Source organism: Myxine glutinosa, chromosome 6 (assembly GCF_964187855.1).
Source record: "Myxine glutinosa chromosome 6, kmMyxGlut1.1, whole genome shotgun sequence".
Taxonomy (NCBI): domain Eukaryota; kingdom Metazoa; phylum Chordata; class Myxini; order Myxiniformes; family Myxinidae; genus Myxine; species Myxine glutinosa.
This window is the reverse complement of record NC_136266.1, coordinates 49,827,987-49,850,589: the sequence shown is the minus strand read 5'-3', so window position 1 is coordinate 49,850,589 and position 22,603 is coordinate 49,827,987. Positions and strand designations below refer to the sequence as shown.

Sequence of the window (22,603 nt, the reverse complement as noted above, 5' to 3'; positions counted from 1 at the left end):
AACAGTACAACATGTATACATTACGCATGTCATGGAAAGTGCTTGCATGATTAACAGTGTTTAAGAGTACTGTTACTTTTGCTTCGTTTCCATGTTCAATACATAATGTATACATGCCAGGATAAGGCAGACAGACATAAATAATTGAGAATCAAATTTGTTTATGATATCCATTACATTATAATTTACATCATTGTTCAATTTACAGCTTTCAAGTTTGAGAAATTTGTACTATTAACTATATTCACAGGTATAAGGTCGAAATCATGAACACAGGACTTTCATTTAAAAAATGATTGTACTTAAGAATAAATTAATTTTAAACATGTCAACCACACATAGATGACAATCAGTGAAAAAATCACTGATCATCCAGGATTCGAACCTGGGAACCTGTGCTTTACTAGTGCGACGCCCTAACCAACTGAGCTATACGATCAGATGGAGAAGAACGGATGATTTTAAATCAATAGGTCTTCAGTTCTAGTCCCGTTCCTCTAACATCCTCTCATCTGAGAAGCGTATTGATTTAAAATCATCCGTTCTTCTCCATCTGATCGTATATTTCAGTTCAACTTCAACTTCAGGTTAGAGCATCTTACTAGTAAAGCGGAGGTTCCCATTTGTGGGTGGTACTTTGTGGGTTTTGTGGGTGGGTGGTACATTGGGTGGGTGGGTGGTCATTTGTGGGTGGTACTTTGGATTCTGAAACAGTTGGTATACTCTCCTCTTCATTATCTGTGCTGTCATCTGTTAAACTCCCTGCTGTATCGTCTACCAAGTCCTCGGCCAAATCTTCTGCTGATAGACACTCACTAAACACAATGTCACTCATGTTTCTACTTTTGGCTTTGATGAAGACTAACTGTGGAAAGCTTTTCTGTAGTCGCGTCTTCAGATGCCATGTTCGATATGGTGCATCGATGCCGCTGACATCTTTAATGGCGCGGATAAATATCTTATTGAGTTTACTCAATGTAAGAATTTCTTTGCCTATAATTAGACGCTTTCTGATGGTGTTTTGGCTGAATTTGTCAAAAGCATCAATATAGCCATTTTGAACTGGGGTCAATGGCTTGCCAGGTTTACTCAAAAATCTTGTGTAGTTCTTGTAGCAGCCATGATGGTACTGAAGCTCCCTGGCAACCAAGTCCTCCCCTTCTATTTGATGCAGCATTTGTACATCCTCTTTTGCTTTTGCAGCCTTTAGAAGTTGACCTCCACTGATGAGTTCACATTTTACTAGCCTTACCATTGACCTCTTTCCTGAGATGTGACTGCGCTTGTATTGGTTGCTATGGCAGAAAATGCACTCTTCAGGAAACATATGTCGCCTGCTCCAATCTCTTTGGCTGCTGTTTGCATCTGAGGAACGCAACATTCTCTTTCTGCTGGGCTCTCCACTGCTTTCACTAACTACAACTGGACCATCGTCAAGTTCGTTCATGTCTGTCCCGGCATCTGCATTAAACAGAAGGAAGAAACAAATTTTGAGTGATTAGAATTTAACTTTTTTTCAACAAATATGAAACATGTATTTATTTTCTTCCTACCTACCAACCATTGAATTATTGTCTAAACATAAATATACACAATTGTTTTCATTTTTTTTCTTCCAGTTACTTGTATACCCAATTTTTTCTGACAATATATTTAAAAATATATATAATACAACAATTATATTTTTGTTTGGCCTTTAGGATATCATGGGATGGAACGTGCAATTTGATGCAACAATAAAAACTTGTGCCATCTCACGTTGGTATTTGCCCCAAATAAAGCCGGCAGCATCATCCATGCATTGACAAAATAGCGGTCACACTCAAAGTAACTGTGCAAGTAAACATTTGCACCTTAAAAGTATACATGCACACTGTGCACAAAAAATTGTCGATAGCTCCGCCGTCTTCCAGGATTTTTTGAGAAACTGTTTAGAACAAAGTCCACATGTTATTTTTTTTAATTGTCGATAGCTCCGACGTCTTCAAGGATTTCTCGGGAACTGTTAAAAACAAAGTGGGGTTTTTTTCCCGCCACCAAGACGGCAAAGTGTTTTTTCATATCTAATGTATTTCATTGATATTCAGTTGTTGTTTTTCTACTCAGATCAGTGAGTAAATTTTCTTTTTTGCCTCAATAGTAGGTGACGTTTTTTTTCTTCAAAAAACTTCCATGTCCCCCCCCAAGAATCTATTGGTGCATCCCTTGTTATACATTTGTACACGCTTTGCTAGTAAAAATATTAATGACCATGACCACCGCGCAAAAAAACAACAAAACAAAAATACAAAATAAAAATAAACTCAACATGTGTTTATTGTTTATAATTATAGAGTTTAAAATTTTGCAAACATCTGTCTTTTTTAGTAACAAATATCAAATCATGGTTTTTTTAACAACTTCTCCGACAAGGTAAACATACTTTTTATTACCATCATTTACAGGACAGTAAGAAGTACCTACCGTACAATTTAGTAAAAATGTGTAGTCTACATGTACAAAATTATTTCTTAATTCTTTGTGGATCCTAAAAACTGCAATGAGGTGTGACATGAGCCTGATGACATAAACCACAATATCCCCACATATCATGATACTATTACTAAAGTAAAAGAGCATGCTTGCAATAGCACGATTTGTATTATAAATTGTAGTCTTGAAATAGATAAACAAAATCATAAAATGTACATTTCATCATGCATGACTTGCTGAGTCTGCTGTACATTTGTCAATTGAATTTGAAGATACTACTCTTCTAAGGCCAACTCCAAATCTTCCGGAACTTGTTACTAACTTGCTTGAATCAAGCATGATGATTTATTTGATCATGATATATGGCAATGTAATGTGAATTCTATCATCACGATCAGATTCTATCATCATGATCATGTCTATGTTTGCAGAACAATTGAAACTTTTGGCTAAACTTAAAGCTTACTAAAAAAATTACTACATAATCATATTAACTTACCATGAGATGTAGATGTTTCGGTCTTTTTCTCCTTCAGCCTGTTCACTTTACTGATGTCACAAAAGCGACGTGAACAATCATAATTGTAGCCAATGTTGGGATTTTCTGGTTTGGCTTCAATGCAGGATTGTGTATCGGCAAAATCAAGCCCCAGCTTTACCGCACAGTCGGCCAGTAAATCGCGTTCTTTACAGTCATAGAGCAACCATTTACTCGCAAATTCAACAAAGCGGGCCCAGTTTTTATCATTGAATTGAATGAAATTGCTTTTAGTTTTATGGACAACATGCATCACGCAAAATTTGGACGAAAATTGAACAGGTTTTCCTGTCACTGCCGAAGCAATGGGCGTCGCCATCTTGGTTTGTCAGCTACCGAACGGAGCTTAGTATGAGCTGCGTGATTGGCCAATTACGGCACCTGACGTATCTGGAGCACTCATTCGCTGAATTTATCACGTGAACAACCTTGTCCGCGAATTTTAAACCTGATTTTTTTATCGAAATTCTTTCTTTATTTGTATTTTAATGTGCAGGTATATTTATTGGGGACATTATTATATCGAATGGAACGAATATTTTGCTGATTTTCATGAATAAATCAAGTAATCCCCATTCCTGTTGCACGAAAAAGTGGATTTTAATGGTATGCCCCATGGCCTAAAAGTTGGTGACCTTTGGCCTATGTTGACCTTTTGACCCCAAAAACAATAGGCTTCTCAATTGGGACGACCTATACAACTTGGTGAAGTTTCGTGACGATCGGTTTAGAATTGTGACCTGTAGGCCAGTGACAAACAAACAGACAGACAGACAAACAGACAGACAGACAGACAGACAGACAGACAGACAGAACCACAAACGCAACCGACCAATATACTTGAAAAATCTTCGATTTTGCAAGTAACAAACAGACTCAAATGCAATACCTTCTCCTCTGGCGAGGGTAATTGCATGTGAATTATAACAGGTGAATTTCAAACATAACTAGAACCCCACTCAGTAGAGCGCATACTCCCGCCGTGGGTTTAGTTGGAATAATACGTTTTGTTTAACATCCCCTCTCCCCAAAACAATAAATGAAAAAGAAAGTAGGCCCTAACTGTCAGAGAATTTATTTTGATATATCTCGGAATTAGAGGAGAAAAACATCATTTAAGAATAAGAATAAAAGCTTTAATGCAGTAAAACAGAAAAAATCTTTCCCAAAAAAATTCCCCAAAAAAATTCCTGGATCCGGAATAATATCCTGAGCTTCACCGAAAACTAATCAATTCTTCCTTATCCCAAGGGCAATCATCCCACCAACTTTCATCCAAATCCGTTCAGAACTTTTCCAGATATCTTGTTCACAAACACATGAACACATGAACATACGAACACACACACACACGGACGGACACGATCGAATGCGTTACTCCCTGGCGGGAGTAATAAACCTGAAAATCGCAGAGCCAGAACCAGAATTATTTATTTGGTCTGGGAAGCCCATGCGAGGTTTCTTCTTCTTCAGCCTCTCATAACCCTGGGTGAATATGCGATCTTTTTTTTTTAAGTTGGAATTTTGCCAAATCTGTTTTATTCGTTTGTTAATATACCTCAGCCATTTACAAATCTGGAACTAAGTCTTTATAAGTTCATCAAATAATGACACCCCGAATGACATTCGCTGAGCTAAATGTTGATATCTCTTCTGAGGTAAAAAAAAAAAAAAAAAAAAAAAAACAGTTTTAAAGCATTATACGTATCAAACGATACATTTTATGAAACGTGGAAACCTAATACACACTTTGGTGGTTTTAAAATGCCAGAATATGTCTTTATTAGAAAAAAAAAATGAACATTGAAGACGACGCTGCTAAAAAAAATACACCTCTCTAACGCATAACCACGAGTTTAAAATACATTTACAACAAATATGAAAACTATTTTCATATCACAATGTTCAATATAGAATATATAGAAGATAATGTTAAAAAAAATGAGCCCTATCTTCCAATGGTAACAAAAATCCTTCAAAAAATTCCTGGCTCGGGAATAATATCCTGAGCTTCACCAAAAACTAATCAATTCTTCCTTATCCCAAGGGCAATCATCCCACAAACTTTCATCCAAATCCGTTCAGAACTTTTCTAGATATCTTGTTCACAAACACACGAACACACACACACACACACACACACACACACACACACACACACAGACACAAGTGAATGCATTACTCCCTGGTGGGAGTAACAAATGCTATATTATCCACAACTATTCTACTTTAATTACTATTTCAATAATCCTTCATATTGTGCCAGTGAAGTAATCCCCTTATAACACTGTAATATTTCTTTTTTTGAGACCGTCCCGTGACCCTCAGGAAGACCCTCGCGACCCTCATTTGGGTCGCGTCCATGGGTTTGGGAACCACTGCTTTAGAACAACACCAGGTATAGATTATAGTCTGAATGCACAACTCACCCGACACACTCTTTGTCGACTGATCGAACATTTGTACTACTAGGGCATGCCCGTACTATATATATATCTAAAATTATATCCCCCCCTCTATTTACATGAAATGGTTTGGTCCAAAGCGAACGGCTTGCGAGTACGGTGACAATCCCCCCCCTCTATTTACATGAAATGGTTTGGTCCAAAGCGAACGGCTTGCGAGTACGGTGACAATCCCCCCCCTCTATTTACATGAAATGGTTTGGTCCAAAGCGAACGGCTTGCGGAGTTTGGTAAAGAAATCGCCATAGCGTGCACAAACGCGCAGGAAAGCGAAAGAATCGCAAAGTAGTTTTAATTAGTTTTAAAACATAGTTTAACGCCAACATAGTTTGCCAACGTGAAATAAATGAATACGCTCTCAAATGTGCCGTCCGAGGCAGAGTCTGTTCGCCACGTTCGGCACACGTGATAGCTCGCTGCTCTCTGATTGGTTGAATCGTTTTTTGGACATAGCTCGCTAACTACTTGTCCGATTAATATGAAACCTTGAAAAGGCACATCCTCGGGTCCCCAGCAATATACCTGGCAAGTTTAAAGTATATCGGACCCGTGGTTGTCAAGAAACAGCGGTCACAGACATACATACATACATACATACATACATACATACATACACACAGAGATTACTGGAATTATAGATAGATAGCAGGAGCGATGGTATTTTCCTTCAATTGCAGCACAATCTTTGCCTCTGATCTGGCGTAGAATACTCATCATTTTTTAGAGTAGCAGCCTTTCATAACGTACTTGAAAGTTATGATCAGATAAATATTTTAAAATTTGCCAAACAATAATTTTGTTCAATACAAATAACATATTTCTTTCTCAAGTATCTGGCCATGGCTCCATCACATTTGCTTGGACAGTATTGCTAAAGTCAAGTTAAAGGATCAGCTTACCTGCATCAATTGTCTCTGTTTGTGCATGCTTATACCGTTGGAGTTGCATCTAGCAGACCTGGAAAGAAACTGAAAAGTTTGAAAAGAAAAGAAGAAAAGAAAAAAGAAAAGCAGCAAATTAAAAAGGCAAAAAGAAAAGTGAAAAGAAAGAAAAAACTGAAAAGAAAAGAGGAAAAGTTTGCCAGATTTAACTATTTTCACTTCTCTCTTGCAAATGATGCAAACATGAGGTAGCGCAGCATGCCTTTTTTTTTTTTTTTTTTTTTTTTGTATACAAGATCGAGGCTCGTGAAAGAGCGAACATGAATCACACAGAAAGACAAACCGACACATAAAACATATAACAGGGAGCGGTAGACAAGATGGGGAGAGAGGGGGAAGGACACAAACACAACATTTGAGAGCAGGGACCGAGAGACATGGAGACATCGAGAGATCTGAGAGAGGGCGAGGGCTTTGGGGGGGGGGGCGTGGGAAGGGGGCGGTGGGAGAGGTATAAAACATATGGACACTGCCAGGACTTCCAGGAAAGAAGTTGGAATTTCAAACAAGGTGGATCTGGGGTGAATTAGCGGGGGTAGAAAAGATCAAGGTTTTGGATGGGGGAAGATAAGAGATGGTGGTGAACAGCTGTTTTAAAGACCTGGAGGGAGGAGTGGGATTGAAGGGAGTGAGGGAGTTTGTTCCAGAGGCGGGAGAAAAGAGGAATGAAAGAGTGAAGGTGAGCAGAGAGCCGAGATTTCGGCAGTTTAACCATCAGAGGGTTGCTGGCAGATCTTGTGCGACCTGTAGGAATATTTGGGGGACAGAGCACAGAGAGAGCTGGGGGTGCAAGGCCGGAGAGGAGTCGGTAGAAGACAGAAAGACCACCTACCTGCCTGCGGTGAGTGAGTGAAAGGCCCTCAGAGATAGCTTCATCGCGGGAGATTCCAATAATTCTGAAAGCTTTGGTTTCAACAGCGTGAAGCCGAGCTAGGTGTGAGGCAGGAGCACCGGCCCATAGGGGAGAACAGTATTCCATTGAGCTGCGGATGAAAGCCTTGTATGTGGTGAGGAGCTCAGGTGTGCCGAGGAAGGACTTCGCACGACGGAGGATGCCCAGTCGGCGACTGGCTTTGGAGGCCAGCTTGGAAATGTGGTTTTCCCAAGAAAGATCATGGCAGATAGTGAGACCCAAAATCTTGAGCGACAGAACTTCTTGGAGAGGATTGTTGAGAAAGTAGATGGGAGGGTTGTCCAGTCGATCTTTTCGGAGAGACATAGTAAGAGTGTGAGATTTGTCAGGATTGAAAGACATGTTCCACTTGTTTGACCAGTCTGTGATTTTGTCCAGGTCTTCAGAGAGTGAGGAGGCAGCAGACTGCCGATCTGAGGGAAGAGGAATGGAGCGGCAGAGAGTGGAGTCATCAGCAAAGAGATAGAGAGGATTTTCGAGAAAGTCAGAGAGATCATTGATGAAGACCAGAAAAAGCACGGGGCCCAGAACACTGCCTTGGGGAACTCCAGCCTGAACAGGAAGAGGAGATGAGAGAAACCCATTCAGGGCCACACGTTGACGACGACTAGAGAGGAAGTCCGCCAGCCATGCGTGGAGATTTCCATGGATACCAAAGGAGGAGAGTTTGGTGAGCAGAGCGGGGTGCCAGACCGTGTCGAAGGCACGTGATATGTCGAGGGAGACAGCTCTAATTTCCTGTTTGGCATTGAGGACCTCCATCCATTGTTGAGACAGCAGAAGCAGCATGTCCAGAGTAGAATGACCTGGTCTGAAACCAAATTGATGATCAGAGATCAAGCCATTGGAGAAGAGGAAAGATTTCATATCCGAAGCAATGATGGATTCCATGACTTTGCTGATAATTGGGAGAAGGCTGATTGGTCTGTAGTTGCTAGGATCTGTTTTTGCACCTTTTTTGTGCAAAGCGGTGATGTTGGCTGATTTCCAAGCAGATGGCAGTTGACCTTGAGCAAAAGAGAGGGTGAAGAGAACAGAGAGAGGGTGAGATAGAGCATCAGAGCAGGATTTTAGGACCCGTGGGCTGATGCCGTTGGGTCCAGTTGCAGAATCAGAGTCGAGGGTTGACAGAAACTTTTCCACCTTGTCAGGAGGAAAGGACACGGAGTCCAGGAGCAGCAGGGTACGACTGGGTATGGTGGGTACAGAGAGGGATGGGTTTGGGACACAAGATTTAGAGGCAAACACAGAGTTGAGGCATTCAGCTTTTTCACGTGCGGAGTCAGCTGTGTAGCCGTTTGAGGTAAGGGAGGGGATGGAGGGGGAACAAACACCAGAAACGGATTTGACCAGACGCCACCAGGATTTGGAAGAGGGAGACAGATAAGAGAGTTCGGTCTTGAGAACGGAGAGATATTGTTTCCTGGCTCTCCTGAGGGTGGACACACACTTGTTTCGGGCTTTGTGAAAGGAAATGAGATTTCCTTCCGTTGGATTTGCTTTCCAGGAGACGAAGGCAAGTTGTTTCTGGGCAACAGCCTCACCACAAGATTCCGTGTACCATGGACGGGAGGAAGGGTATGACAACTGAAGACGAGATGGGATAAATTTGTGCATGAGAGAGAGCAATTTACTTTGGAAGATTTCCCAGGATGAGTTGATGTCAGAGGTGGTAGAGATGGGAGACCAGTCCAGATGATTGATGGCTGCTTGAAGACCGTGCCAGTTGGCCTGAGTGAAATGCCAGACTCGTCGACGCTGAGCAGGCTCCCTGAGGATGGTCAGAGAGATGTCCACTTTAACAAGGACATGATCAGATGATCCGATCGGAGCAGAAGAAGAGCAGCAGACATTTTCAGGGAAGTTAGTCATAACCAAGTCCAGAAGAGAAGATGTTCCGTTGACTGAGATCCGGGTCGGGAAATTGACAGATTGTGTCAGTCCCAGTGAGTCGCAGAAGTCCTTTGCTGAGGAGCCATGGCTGGTGAGAGAGGTACCCACACCCAGCCAACTGGCATGATGACAGTTGAAATCACCACATATGAGGAAGAGAGAGTTGGGATGAGTAGATAGAAGTTGGTCCATATCATCAGACAGCGAGATGTAGATGGAGTCATCACTGTTTGGTGGACGGTACAACACACATATGAACAAGAGGTGGGAGCGAAGGGGAAGCCGTAGCCAGAGGTATTCCTGGGGGTGAGGTGGAGAGAGTGCAGTGCAGGGCGAGTGAGGAAGAGAGTTTTTGATAAAGATAGCAACCCCGCCTCCAGGACGAGGCTCAGGTCTATCATACCGGAGGAGGGAGTAGCCCGGGAGAGATACTATGGAATCAGAGACATCATAAAGGAGGAAAGTTTATGTTAAGCAGATCACGTCTGGTTTGACAGAAGCAACCTGTATGGAGAGATCAGTTAAGTTTGAACGAAGGCCCCGGATGTTTGAGGTCCATACCGTTAATGAAGAGGAAGGGGGAGCATCAGATACAGAACAGGGGGGAGGAGGGGTAGGGTAAGATGTGGAAGAGGTGGAAGAGGTAGGGAGAGCTGTTGAAGGTGTGTCAGAGATTTCAGAATAGCTCGGAGAAAGGGAAGGATGGGGCGGACAAAAGGTTTGATGGTGATTGGGTGAGCCACAATGAGGTGTTATTTGAGGAGGGGGAAGAGCGAGGCAGAAGGTTGGGGGAGATGGAGGTGAGAGTTTGAAGGGGGAAGAAGCGGGGAGGACGCTTTGAGGAGGGGGAGTGAGAGGGGGGAAATTGAGAAGCAATGAGGGTGGGGAGATTTGAAGGGGAAGGGTGAGGGGGGAGTTTGGGAGGGAAGGGACAAGGGGAGGGATTTGAAAGGGATGGGATATGGGGGAGATTTGGAGGGGAGGGGTGAGGCAGGAGTCTAGGAGGGGAGGGGCGAGGGGGCGTCTTGGCGGGGAGGGGTGAGGGGGTAGTTTAGGAGGGAGGGGGCAAGGGGGGAGATTTGAAAGGGATGGGTGATGGGGAAGATTTGGAGGGGAGGGGTGATGGGGAAGATTTGGAGGGGAGGGGTTATGGGGAAGATTTGGAGGGGAGGGGTGAGATTGGATTTTTGAAAGTGTACGATTTATGGGAAACGAACATTTATTGCAAAATGAGTTTCTTGTGACCTTCGAGTTAAAAATACGTTTAAGGACGCTGGATGGAGGATGGAGTGCAGGAGAGTTTAGGGAATGTAGAAAAAAGGCACTATAGGAGATGGATATTTTTTTTGGGATGAATTGATTTGGTGAGCAAGTCGAAAGCAGCCTTTTAAAGAAGAAGAAGAAAAAGGTGTTATAAAATATGACGGAATACATAACTTGAGGGGAAAGTGTAAACATTGAAGGTTAATGAGTGAAAACTATCTGGGGAAATGGGGGAGAAACACGTGGTCGAAGAACGAACGAACGAATAAGAATGAATAAACGAATGAGAACAGAGAAGGAAATGTTTTTTTTTTTTGTTTGTTTGTTTTTGAGTTGAGATTTACACAAGGAAGTAGGCTATGGGTGAAAAGACTGGGAATACAGAGAACGAAAGTTATTGGATCACAAACGACGGACCTTGAAGTAGACTTCTTCCCAAAAGCAGCTGCAGCTGGATATGACCTGAGTCTCTTATGAGGGGATGAAATAGCAGGATTTGTAGATTTCCAGTTTCTGCTTCTTCTGCTTGAAGGTGCCTTTCAACCTCCCGCCAGCGTTCTCTGGCCCTCTCGGCCTTCTGGCGATCCGTGAATTTCCTGTAGCAAGTTAAATGATATCCGTGATATCCATATACTGCAGTAGTAGCTCTGATTGCAATGCCTGACGATGATCCACCTGCCATGTATGTTAGAAGCAGAATGGATGGCACTCTTTGACGTCACGATGTCGGCCAATATTCTTCCACCCACATGATGATACCATTATACATACTTGCACCAAGTTTGACTTAGATACCTTTAGCCGTCCTCAAGTATCACATTTTTACCTGACATGGCGTCTGACCTTTGACCTCTTGATGCCGAAATGTAATCAGTTCTCAGAAATGTAATCAGAAATGTAATCTTTGCATCATAATATATTTATATCAAGTGTGGTCAAAATCCCATCACTGGCTCACAAGTTGGTGAGGTAACATAATTTCTACCTGACACGACCTCTGACCATTGACCCCAAAATCAAATGAGTTCATCTTTGCATCATTATACATATTTGTCCCAAGCTTGACTTAGATCCTTTTAGCCATTCTTAAGTTATCGAGCTAACAAAAACCTATCACGGACAGATGCACGGACGGACAACTCAAACATAATACCCCTGGCAACTTCGTCGGGGGAGGCATAAAAACACCTGTAAGTACTCTGCAAGGTATCGGAGCCAGGATATTTTTTACTACCATACAGTTTTGTTATTTGAATTCCCAGACTAGTCTACCTACCTACCTACCTACTGGCAAGAGTCTGATACACAGGCCTACCTTCTCTCCATTCAACATGGATCCGTTTTGTTGTTTTAAAGGACTTGTCTCCAATTATTCATGTGATCAGTGTGGAAATTCACCTGAATCATTGACAGGTCTCACACAAAATTAAGTCCAAATGACAACGTGGTGAGTACATTGTTAGGCCGAAAAAAATATATTGCTGGTCTCTGGTCAGACCAAACTTCCAGAATTGATGCGGCGATGCGGTTTTTTTTATTCTTTTTTTTTTTTTGAAAAGCATGGATTGCACATATAAAGGTGTTTTTTGTGTCATCATGCCTTGCGGTCCTCCTCATCTGCCGTGGCGCCGTCCAGAGAGAAATTAAAGACAGCTGATGGAACTGGTAGGCCTTTTTGTAAATAATGAACACAAGCTTAAGTTATTTTAAAATGCATTTATTCTGAAAATCATTAAGTTCTTCAAGCATATTATAGACTGCCATTTCGTTCTCGAGATCGCCTCGCCGTACCGTCAAACATTTCAATGCGTCGATCGCGTCAACACTGCGCATGCGCAAGTGGTCTAACAGGCCGATGGCCTCCCACGATCTCTTCTCCCTGTCCACCAGATTATCACAGACACTTACAACTTAATGACAAACGAGATAGGATCCAGGCCTAACTAACAAGATCACCCGCAGCTCTCTAGGCCTTCTGGTTGCTTCACATGAACCCGACATAGAACGTCTTCGTTTCAATAAATGACAATATCCAGCCGATTCGATGCATGACGTCATGGCACACATAACTACTCATATCTTTGGAACGGCTGGTTGGATTTGGACAAACTAAACGAACTTTTGTAGGGGAGAACCGTGCGCGAACGTCGATACCAAATGGCGACCCTCACAGACCCGTATTTCCCGAGATAGCGCGCCGGCCCGGAAACAACAGGCGCACTGTTGTAGGTACCGTTGGAAATTTGAAGAAAAAAAAATTTGTTGACGCACAGGGTCAAAATCGATGCGGGCGCTGACCAGAGACCGGAAATATATTTTTCTCGGCCTTATGGGAATTGTTGCCGAATATCTCTGTTGCAGAGGCTCTCTGTTGCAGAAGCTCTCTGTGGCAGAAGATCTCTGTTGCAGAAGATCTCTGTTGCAGAAGCTCTCTGTTGCAGAAGCTCTCTGTTGCAGAAGATCTCTGTTGCAGAAGCTCTCTGTTGCAGAAGCTCTCTGTTGCAGAAGATCTCTGTTGCAGAAGCTCTCTGTGGCAGAAGGTCTCTGTTACAGAAGCTCTCTGTGGCAGAAGGTCTCTGTTGCAGAAGCTCTCTGTGGCAGAAGATCTCTGTTGCAGAAGATCTCTGTTGCAGAAGATCTCTGTTGCAGAATCTCTCTGTTGCAGAAGCTCTCTGTTGCAGAAGGTCTCTGTTGCAGAATAACTCTGTTGCAGAAGCTCTCTGTTGCAGAAGCTCTCTGTTGTAGAAGGTCTCTGTTGCAGAAGCTCTCTGTGGCAGAAGGTCTATGTTGCAGAAGCTCTCTGTGGCAGAAGCTCTCTGTTGCAGAAGATCTCTGTTGCAGAAGCTCTCTGTTGCAGAAGCTCTCTGTTGCAGAAGCTCTCTGTGGCAGAAGGTCTCTGTTGCAGAAGGTCACTGTGGCAGAAGCTCTCTGTGGCAGAAGGTCTCTGTTGCAGAATCTCTCTGTTGCAGAAACTCTCTATGGCAGAAGCTCTCTGTTGCAGAAACTCACTGTGGCAGAAGCTCTCTGTGGCAGAAGCTCTCTGTTGCAGAAGCTCTCTGTTGCAGAAGCTCTCTGTTGCAGAAGCTCACTGTGGCAGAAGCTCTCTGTGGCAGAAGCTCACTGTGGCAGAAGCTCTCTGTTGCAGAAGCTCTCTGTTGCAGAAGCTCTCTGTGGCAGAAGCTCTCTGTTGCAGAAGCTCTCTATGGCAGAAGCTCTCTGTTGCAGAAGCTCTCTGTTGCAGAATCTCTCTATGGCAGAAGCTCTCTGTTGCAGAAGCTCACTGTGGCAGAAGCTCTCTGTGGCAGAAGCTCACTGTGGCAGAAGCTCTCTGTTGCAGAAGCTCTCTGTTGCAGAAGCTCTCTGTTGCAGAAGCTTTCTGTGGCAGAAGGTCTCTGTTGCAGAAGCTCTCTGTTGCAGAAGCTCTCTGTGGCAGAAGCTCTCTGTTGCAGAAGGTCTCTGTTGCAGAAGCTCTCTGTTGCAGAAGCTCACTGTGGCAGAAGCTCTCTGTTGCAGAAGCTCTCTGTTGCAGAAGCTCTCTGTTGCAGAAGCTCTCTGTGGCAGAAGCTCTCTGTTGCAGAAGCTCTCTGTTGCAGAAGCTCTCTGTTGCAGAAGCTCTCTGTTGCAGAAGATCTCTGTTGCAGAAGATCTTTGTTGCAGAAGCTCTCTGTTGCAGAAGCTCTCTGTTGCAGAAGCTCTCTGTGGCAGAAGCTCTCTATTGCAAAAGCTCTGTTGCAGAAGCTCTCTGTTGCAGAAGCTCTCTGTTGCAGAAGCTCTCTGTTGCAGAAGCTCTCTGTGGCAGAAGCTCTCTGTTGCAGAAGCTCTCTGTTGCAGAAGCTCTCTGTTGCAGAAGATCTCTGTTGCAGAAGATCTTTGTTGCAGAAGCTCTCTGTTGCAGAAGCTCTCTGTGGCAGAAGCTCTCTGTTGCAGAAGCTCTCTGTTGCAGAAGCTCTCTGTTGCAGAAGCTCTCTGTTGCAGAAGATCTCTGTTGCAGAAGATCTTTGTTGCAGAAGCTCTCTGTTGCAGAAGCTCTCTGTTGCAGAAGCTCTCTGTGGCAGAAGCTCTCTGTTTCAGAAGTTCTCTGTTTCAGAAGATCTCTGTTGCAGAAGATCTCTGTTGCAGAAGATCTCTGTTGCAGAAGATCCCTGTTGCAGAAGATCTCTGTTGCAGAAGATCTCTGTTGCAGAAGCTCTCTGTTGCAGATCTCTGTTGCAGAAGCTCTCTGTTGCAGAAGATCTCTGTTGCAGAAGATCTCTGTTGCAGAAGAACTCTGTTGCAGAAGATCTCTGTTGCAGAAGATCTCTGTTGCAGAAGATCTCTGTTGCAGAAGAACTCTGTTGCAGAAGATCTCTGTTGCAGAAGATCTCTGTTGTAGAAGCTCTCTGTTGCAGAAGCAACTTTTTATTACGAAACTCCTTAGCCCCACGGATCTCTGTTGAATATAGAGTCGGCATGCACGATGGACTTGTGGGTATCTTACATTTATACATACATGTAGACCTTGCTACCACGTGTCTACACAGAAAGTGCAATGTCCAACGAGAAGAGCGGTGACAAACATAAACATCAGTATTAAGCAAGAGATCTATGAGTAATAAATTATGAAACAAAACATTAAAGTCAAAAAGCTACACACGTGTATAGACAGGAAATCCACATGTAATAGACCAAGGATTCTTGGACGTCGTTCGGCCAACAGCAATGGCGGCTTCCACGGCATCAGCCGCGGTCATTCTCGGTCCGAAAAAAACAGAGCATAATGCACCTTTCTAGTCCAGTTTCAAAGTGTTTGCCTTTTTCCAGAAAGAGCTGGAAGAAATTCCCATTTTGTGCTGTGAAGTGAAAACTAATAGATGACGATGGTTGCCGGTTGTGTTGCTTCCGAACCGCAGGTAACTTTAGTCGATAAGCCTAAATTAAATACACTGCAAATTTATTTCAAATTTTTTAGAATAGGACCACGGGTCCTGAAGCTCACCTGGATTCGGCGCAACTGTCACTCAAACGCCCTGACCCCCCTACCCCCGTACACCCCCTCAATAGTAGAGCAATAAAAACGGCTCTGTTGGAAATCGATATAATCGATTTACTTGGTTGGAAAGATAGTAATTGATTTAGTTGGAACAAAAAATTTTTGTCAGTGTAATCATAAAGATACCAGGTGGTTTAAAAGCTTGTTCTTCTAGGATCGAGGAAGAAGAAGCGGGATTTAGAGCTTTAATGTAACGGTTCCTGCTGTGGTAGAATAATAAGTAAACGAAAAAACATGTTTTAGGGATACACACTTTTATTTTTAAAAAGTTTTACATATTATACATATTTTATTTTTATTTTAGTTAAATTTTGATAGATGAAAATGTACCAGAAAAGAGGACCGTGGACGAAATTTCAGCTCTCTAGGACGTATGGAACCGAGAAAACGAATGGCTCAAAGATTTGAAACGGGACAAACAAAGTTCAGATGAAGTTAAATAAAAGTGTGAAATAAAAGTGTGTAATAAAAGTGTGTAATAAAAGTGTGCGATAAAAGTGTGCGATAAAAGTGTGCAATAAAAGTGTGTAATAAAAGTGTGTAATAAAAGTGTGTAATAAAAGTGTGTAATAAAAGTGTGTAATAAAAGCGTGTAATAAAAGCGTGTAATAAAAGTGTGTAATAAAAGTGTGTAATAATAGGACCACGGGTCCTGAAGCTCTCCGGGATCAGGAGCAACAGTTATGTGGTGAATAAACTTTGGTACATCACGGTTGATGAAGGTTGTGGTCAACTTCCATTGGGATTGTGGTGTGTAGTTTCTAAGAACAAAGCAAATACCTATTTTGGGGGCCTGATTGGATCATTGATCATGATTGATGGATTGGATCATTGGTGATGTGTGGGGTCATTTGGTTATGGTTATTCGAGGTTATGAGGTTATTTTGGTTATGGTTATGTTATGCAATTGTTAAAATACTGAAATGTACAATTTTCAGAATGAATTTTGAATGAATACCCTGTTATCTCCAAACATCCCCCCCATCCACAAATGAATCAAATGTTGATGCTTTGCAAAAGTACAAGAGACAATACTCAAAATACCACCCCCATAACATTTTCCCATTGAAATGAACACAGTATCCAACATTGGCCAATAGAGGGCGCTGTTTTATGAAGCATCTTGCTATAATTCACCAAATGTCCGTCCGTCCGTTCGAAGTTACCGCAAAAACGGCTCAACCGATCGCAACGATATTTTGGGTGGGTATTCCTGGGACCCCTGGGAGTAAAATACGCTATTTATTGTTTTTCCAATTTTTCCAAATTTTCCAATTTTCCAGTTTTTCCAAACACAATGGAATAATATTTACCGTTATGAACAGTAATGTGGCTTTTGTTGAAATTCTACAAATACTGTTTATTCTACGTACCAGGAGAGAGTAGATCGACTCCTGACGAACTCTTCCTATATAAACGTGTGGCTCCGAAGTAACACGGCAGCGTGTGCAAAGCGACTGAGAAAGACGTGTAGCGGCCGCTTCCGTTTTGCAGAATTCAATCTTTTTTCAAAATGGGCGCCATGTACTGTTTAGATTTTGATGATTTGCGTGTGATGTGATTCAACGGATGTTTATATAAATCGTTTAAAATAAAAAAGCCTTCAATTTCTGATATTTTGCCTTTTCATTTGGGCCTCCCAATTGAAGCCCCGCCCATAGCACGGGTACCGTTGCGAGTAATCAAAATGCACATTCATCAAAAGCTGGTTTGTTTTGGGATTGGGGATTTTGATAACAGCACTCAGAATACTATTGACTAATGAATTCAAGTGTTTCCATGTTGCCCCAAGAGGTGCGCCACGGAAATCATTTTTTTGGAGGCACACCTCATGGTCGATAATCACAAATGATCCACATCCTACCATTGAAGCTAACAATGTCGTCGTTTCTCGTGGGATTGTGTTGCAGAATGATGGGAAGAAGCAGCACCGCAATGCCACAGGTAATTGTTTACTCAACATGATGAGGTAGGCCACCAGCCACACCTCTTGGTCAAATTATTAGTCTTCTTTTGTGTTTGTATGACTTTCAAACTTTCGTCAATAAATGCTCAGTACAAGCAACTTTCCCAGGAAACCACTTGATTACCTCCGCCACCAAAGGTGGATGGAGGTTATGTTTTCACCCCTGTCTGTTTGTTTGTGAACAGGATATCTCAAACAGTTGTGGACGGATTCGTACGAAATTTGGCAGACAGATAGTGTGTGTGACAAGGCCGAAATAATTAGATTTTGGTGAAGATCTGAATGTGGATTCGGATATGAGAAGTATTTAATTTTTTCAGTGATTCTTCACCATTGAGCGATAGGGCTAAAACCAACATATAGCAGGATATCTCAAACAGTTGTGGACGGATTCGTACGAAATTTGGCAGACAGATAGTGTGTGTGACAAGGACGAAATGATTAGATTTTGGTGAAGATCTGAATGTAGATTCGGATATGATAATTATTTAATTTTTTAAGTGATTCTTCACCATTGAGCGATAAGGCTAAAACCAACATATAGCAGGATATCTCAAACAGTTGTGGACGGATTCGTACGAAATTTGGCAGACAGTGTCTGTGACAAGGACGAAATGATTAGATTTTGGTGAAGATCTGAATGTAGATTCGGATATGAGAATTATTTAATTTTTTAAGTGATTCTTCACCATTGAGCGATAAGGCTAAAACCAACATACAGCAGGATATCTCAAACAGTTGTAGACGGATTCGTACGAAATTTGGCAGACAGATAGTGTGTGTGGCAAGGACGAAATGATTAGATTTTGGTGAAGATCTGAATGTAGATTCGGATATGAGAATTATTTAATTTTTTTAGTGATTCTTCACCATTGAGCGATAAGGCTAAAACCAACATACAGCAGGATATCTCAAACAGTTGTGGACGGATTCGTACGAAATTTGGCAGACAGTGTCTGTGACAAGGACGAAATGATTAGATTTTGGTGAAGATCTGAATATGGATTCGGATATGGAATTATTTAATTTTTTAAGTGATTCTTCACCATTGGGAGATAGGGTTGAAACCAACATATAGCGGGATATCTCAAAAAGCTATGGATGGATGTGGACGAAACTTGTAGGACAGGTTGTGTGTGTGACAAGGAAGAATAGATTCGATTTTGGTGAAGATCCAGATCCGGATCAAACTAGTATAATTTTTAAAGTGATTCTTCACCATTGAATAATATGGCCAAAACGACATATAGGAGGATATCTCAAAAAGTTGTGGACGGATGATTTTGATTAAATGTGATTTTGTATTGTGATTTTCTGGTCTACTCTGGGATACAAAACGTAAACTGTTCACCTGGTGGAGGTATGCTCTCTACTGAGTGCCGTTTTAGCTTCCATTGTGTTGTTACATATTCACCATTTTCTTCATATATGCAGTATTGGATAATAATTATGGAAGCACCCAAACTGCACACACAGAGCAGTCACAAACAACAAGATGTAAAATGAAATATTGTGACAATAGCTTATTAAAGGAAATAATAGAGAAGAGTGAATAAGCTGTCCGGTTTATGAACCTTTTGCTTTACACAGTGTTTACATGGGAGGATTTGGTTTAGTAATGTCACAAAGGTCGAGGCGGATAGAGAGTGGATAAACATGTATGGTGATAGTGATAGAGGAGTGGTTTGTTGGACAGAGCAGCAGCTCAGTACTAGTCGGCCTTGCACTATTAATTACCCCACGCACACGAAGCGAAAAGCGGGGTTAAGCAATTAGGTTTGCTTCTGTCTGTCCATCCATCCATCCACAAACGTCAGTTTACTAGTACCCTACTGCAAAGCCGCAATGAGCCGGCGAAGCCAAAGCCTCTTGCCACTATTTTACCCATCACTATGGCATCAGTAGGTTAGGTAGTTGGTAGTAGGTAGGTGTAGTAGGTACCGTACCTAGTTCAAAATGACACTATTTGCATTCTGGATGAGATTAAAATTTATAAAATTTCCTTCTTGATTAATTCGGTGAATTCCGTCTCAACTTCGGATATTTCCGGCCGTGAAAAACTATCCCCTACGGCCGCGAGATTTCTAAAAAATAATTCTTCGTCAATTTTAGAATATTTGACGCCGTTTTCAGCCTCCGAAACGCGGTAATAAGCTTTTTTAAAATATTTTTTCAAATGCTCGAATCTCATTGGTTCCGGTGTTTGGTGACGATTTTCGTTGAAGATGTGTTTGCGTGCAGGCCCGGGGAATAAGGTTGGTCTTAAAGTATTTAGATTAGAGGTGTATTATTAGAGTATTAGAGTATTTTTAGAGTATTTTAAAGTCATAAAAATTAGAGTATTTTAATTTACAAATTAGAGGTGCATAAGATTGTGAATCAAAAAAAGACGGGTGAAACAAACTCCTATTGAACTTTTTCTCAAATTTTTATGCATACTTCCGCATCTGCAAGATGGCGGCCTCCATGGAGCGATTTGGTGCGTCAAAGCTTCGAAATTCTCAAAGGATTCAGCAAAATCTGGCTTTTCAACATAATGCGTACGCGTTCATTCACAACACCGGCTTCGCCGGCTCTGATCGAGGAACTTCATTTCAATTGAATGTTATATTTTGAACACAAGTGCACCCGTTCTCTACGGGGGTGGCAAGAAGCATTATGTTATTAACCCTTGTGGGGTATATAGATGACAGTAGATCTTCGCTCAGTTCCATAAATAAAATTTACCTCACGGATGTCGGGATTCCTCCTAATTTCTTTCAGTTTAGTGTTAAACAGCATTAGCAACTGTTTGAAAAGGTAATCAAACGTATTTGTGGTTTGTAATATTTTTACTTCTGGTAGGGCCCGGTGCTCTCATAAAACACCACAATAAGCTATTTATACACGTTAACAATTGAACAATTGAACAATCTCCCTCGCTCCTCCCCTCCTAGACTCCCCTCTCACCCCTCCTCAAAGCATCCTCCCTGCTTCTTCCCCCTTCCAACTTTCACCTTCATCTCCCCCAACCTTCTGCCTCGCTCTTCCCCCTCCTCAAATAACACCTCACTGTGCCTCACCCAATCTCCATCAAACCTTTTGTCCACCCCATTCTTCCCTTTCTCCAAGCTATTCTGAAATCTCTGAAATCTCTGACACACCTTCAACAGCTCTCACTACCTCTTCCTCCTCTTCCACATCTTACCCTACCCCTCCCCCCCCCCCCTGTTCTGGACCCGATGCTCCCCCTTCCTCTTCATTAACGGTATGGACCTCAAACATCCGGGGCCTCCGCTCAAACTTGACTGATCTCTCCATACAGGTTGCTTCTGACAAACCAGATGTGATCTGCTTAACAGAAACTTTCCTCCTTCATGATGTCTCTGATGCCTTGGTATCTCTCCCAGGTTACTCCCTCCTCCGGTATGATAGACCTGAGCCTCGTCCTGGAGGTGGGGTTGCTATCTTTATAAAAAAACTCTCTTCCTCACTCGCCCTCCACTGCCCTCTCTCCACCTCACCCCCAGGAATACCCTTGGCTACGGCTTCCCCTTCGTTCCCACCTTTTGTTCATATGTGTGTTGTACCGTCCACCAAACAGCGATGACTCCATCTACATCTCGCTGTCTGATAATATGGACCAACTTCTATCTACCCATCCCAACTCTCTCTTCCTCATATGTGGTGATTTCAATTGTCACCATGCCAGTTGGCTGGGTGTGGGTACCTCTCTCACCAGCCACGGCTCTTCAGCAAAGGACTTCTGCGACTCACTGGGACTGACACAATCTGTCAATTTCCCGACCCGGATCTCAGTCAACGGAGCATCTTCTCTTCTGGATTTGGTTATGACAAACTTCCCTGAAAATGTCTGCTGCTCTTCTTCTGCTCCAATCGGCTCATCTGATCATGTGCTTGTCAAAGTGGACATCTCTCTGACCATTCTCAGAGAGCCTCCTCAGCGTCGACGAGTCTGGCATTTCACTCAGGCCAACTGGCAAGGTCTTCAAGCAGCCATCAATCATCTGGACTGGTCTCCCATCTCTACCGCCTCTGACATCAACTCATCCTGGGAATTCTTTCAAAGTAAATTGCTCTCTCTCATGCACAGATTTATCCCATCTCGTCTTCAGTTGTCATACCCTTCCTCCCGTCCATGGTACACGGAATCTTGTGGTGAGGCTGTTGCCCTGAAACAACTTGCTTTCGTCTCCTGGAAAGCAAATCCAACGGAAGGAAATCTCATTTCCTTTCACAAAGCCCGAAACAAGTGTGTGTCCACCCTCAGGAGAGCCAGGAAACAATATCTCACCGTTCTCAAGACCGAACTCTCTTGTCTGTCTCCCTCTTCCAAATCCTGGTGGCGTCTGGTCAAATCTGTTTCTGGTGTTTGTTCCCCCTCCATCCCCTCCCTCACCTCAAACGGCTTAACGGCTGACTCCGCATGTGAAAAAGCTGAATGCCTCAACTCTGTGTTTGCCTCTAAATCTTGTGTCCCAAACCCATCCCTCTCTGTACCCACCATACCCAGTCGTACCCAGCTGCTCCTGGACTCTGTGTCCTTTCCTCCTGACAAGGTGGAAAAGTTTCTGTCAACCCTCGACTCTGATTCTGCAACTGGTCCTGACGGCATCAGCCCACGGGTCCTAAAATCATGTTCTTCCGCTCTTTCACTCCCTCTTTCTGTTCTCTTCACCCTCTCCTTTGCTCAAGGTCATCTGCCATCTGCTTGGAAATCAGCCAACATCACCGCTTTGCACAAAAAAGGTGCAAAAACAGATCCCAGCAACTACAGACCAATCAGCCTTCTCCCAATTATCAGCAAAGTCATGGAATCCATCATTGCTTCAGATATGAAATCTTTCCTCTTCTCCAATGGCTTGATCTCTGATCATCAATTTGGTTTCAGACCTGGTCACTCTACTCTGGACATGCTGCTTCTGCTTTCTCAACAATGGATGGAGGTCCTCAACGCCAAACAGGAAATTAGAGCTGTCTCCCTTGACATTTCACGTGCCTTCGATACGGTCTGGCACCCTGCTCTGCTCACCAAACTCTCCTCCTTTGGTATCCATGGAAATCTCCACGCATGGCTGGCGGACTTCCTCTCTGGTCGTAGTCAACGTGTGGCCCTGAATGGG

At 42.8% G+C, this 22,603-nt stretch overlaps 1 protein-coding gene across 5 annotated transcripts in view; it reads left to right on the top strand.

Moving 5' to 3' along the window:
- Positions 1 to 22,603, top strand: part of LOC137416884 (calpain-1 catalytic subunit) — a 90,198-nt gene that overhangs the window by 44,158 nt on the left and 23,437 nt on the right. For all 5 annotated transcript variants that reach the window (XR_010982353.2, XR_013623802.1, XR_013623801.1 and 2 more), the window contains exon 12: positions 17,425 to 17,458. Coding sequence is in view for 2 of the 5 variants with exons in the window: in XM_068102576.2 (XP_067958677.2) it covers positions 17,425 to 17,458 (34 nt within the window). In the remaining 3 variants the exon portion in view is untranslated. The remainder of the gene's footprint in view (positions 1 to 17,424; positions 17,459 to 22,603) is intronic.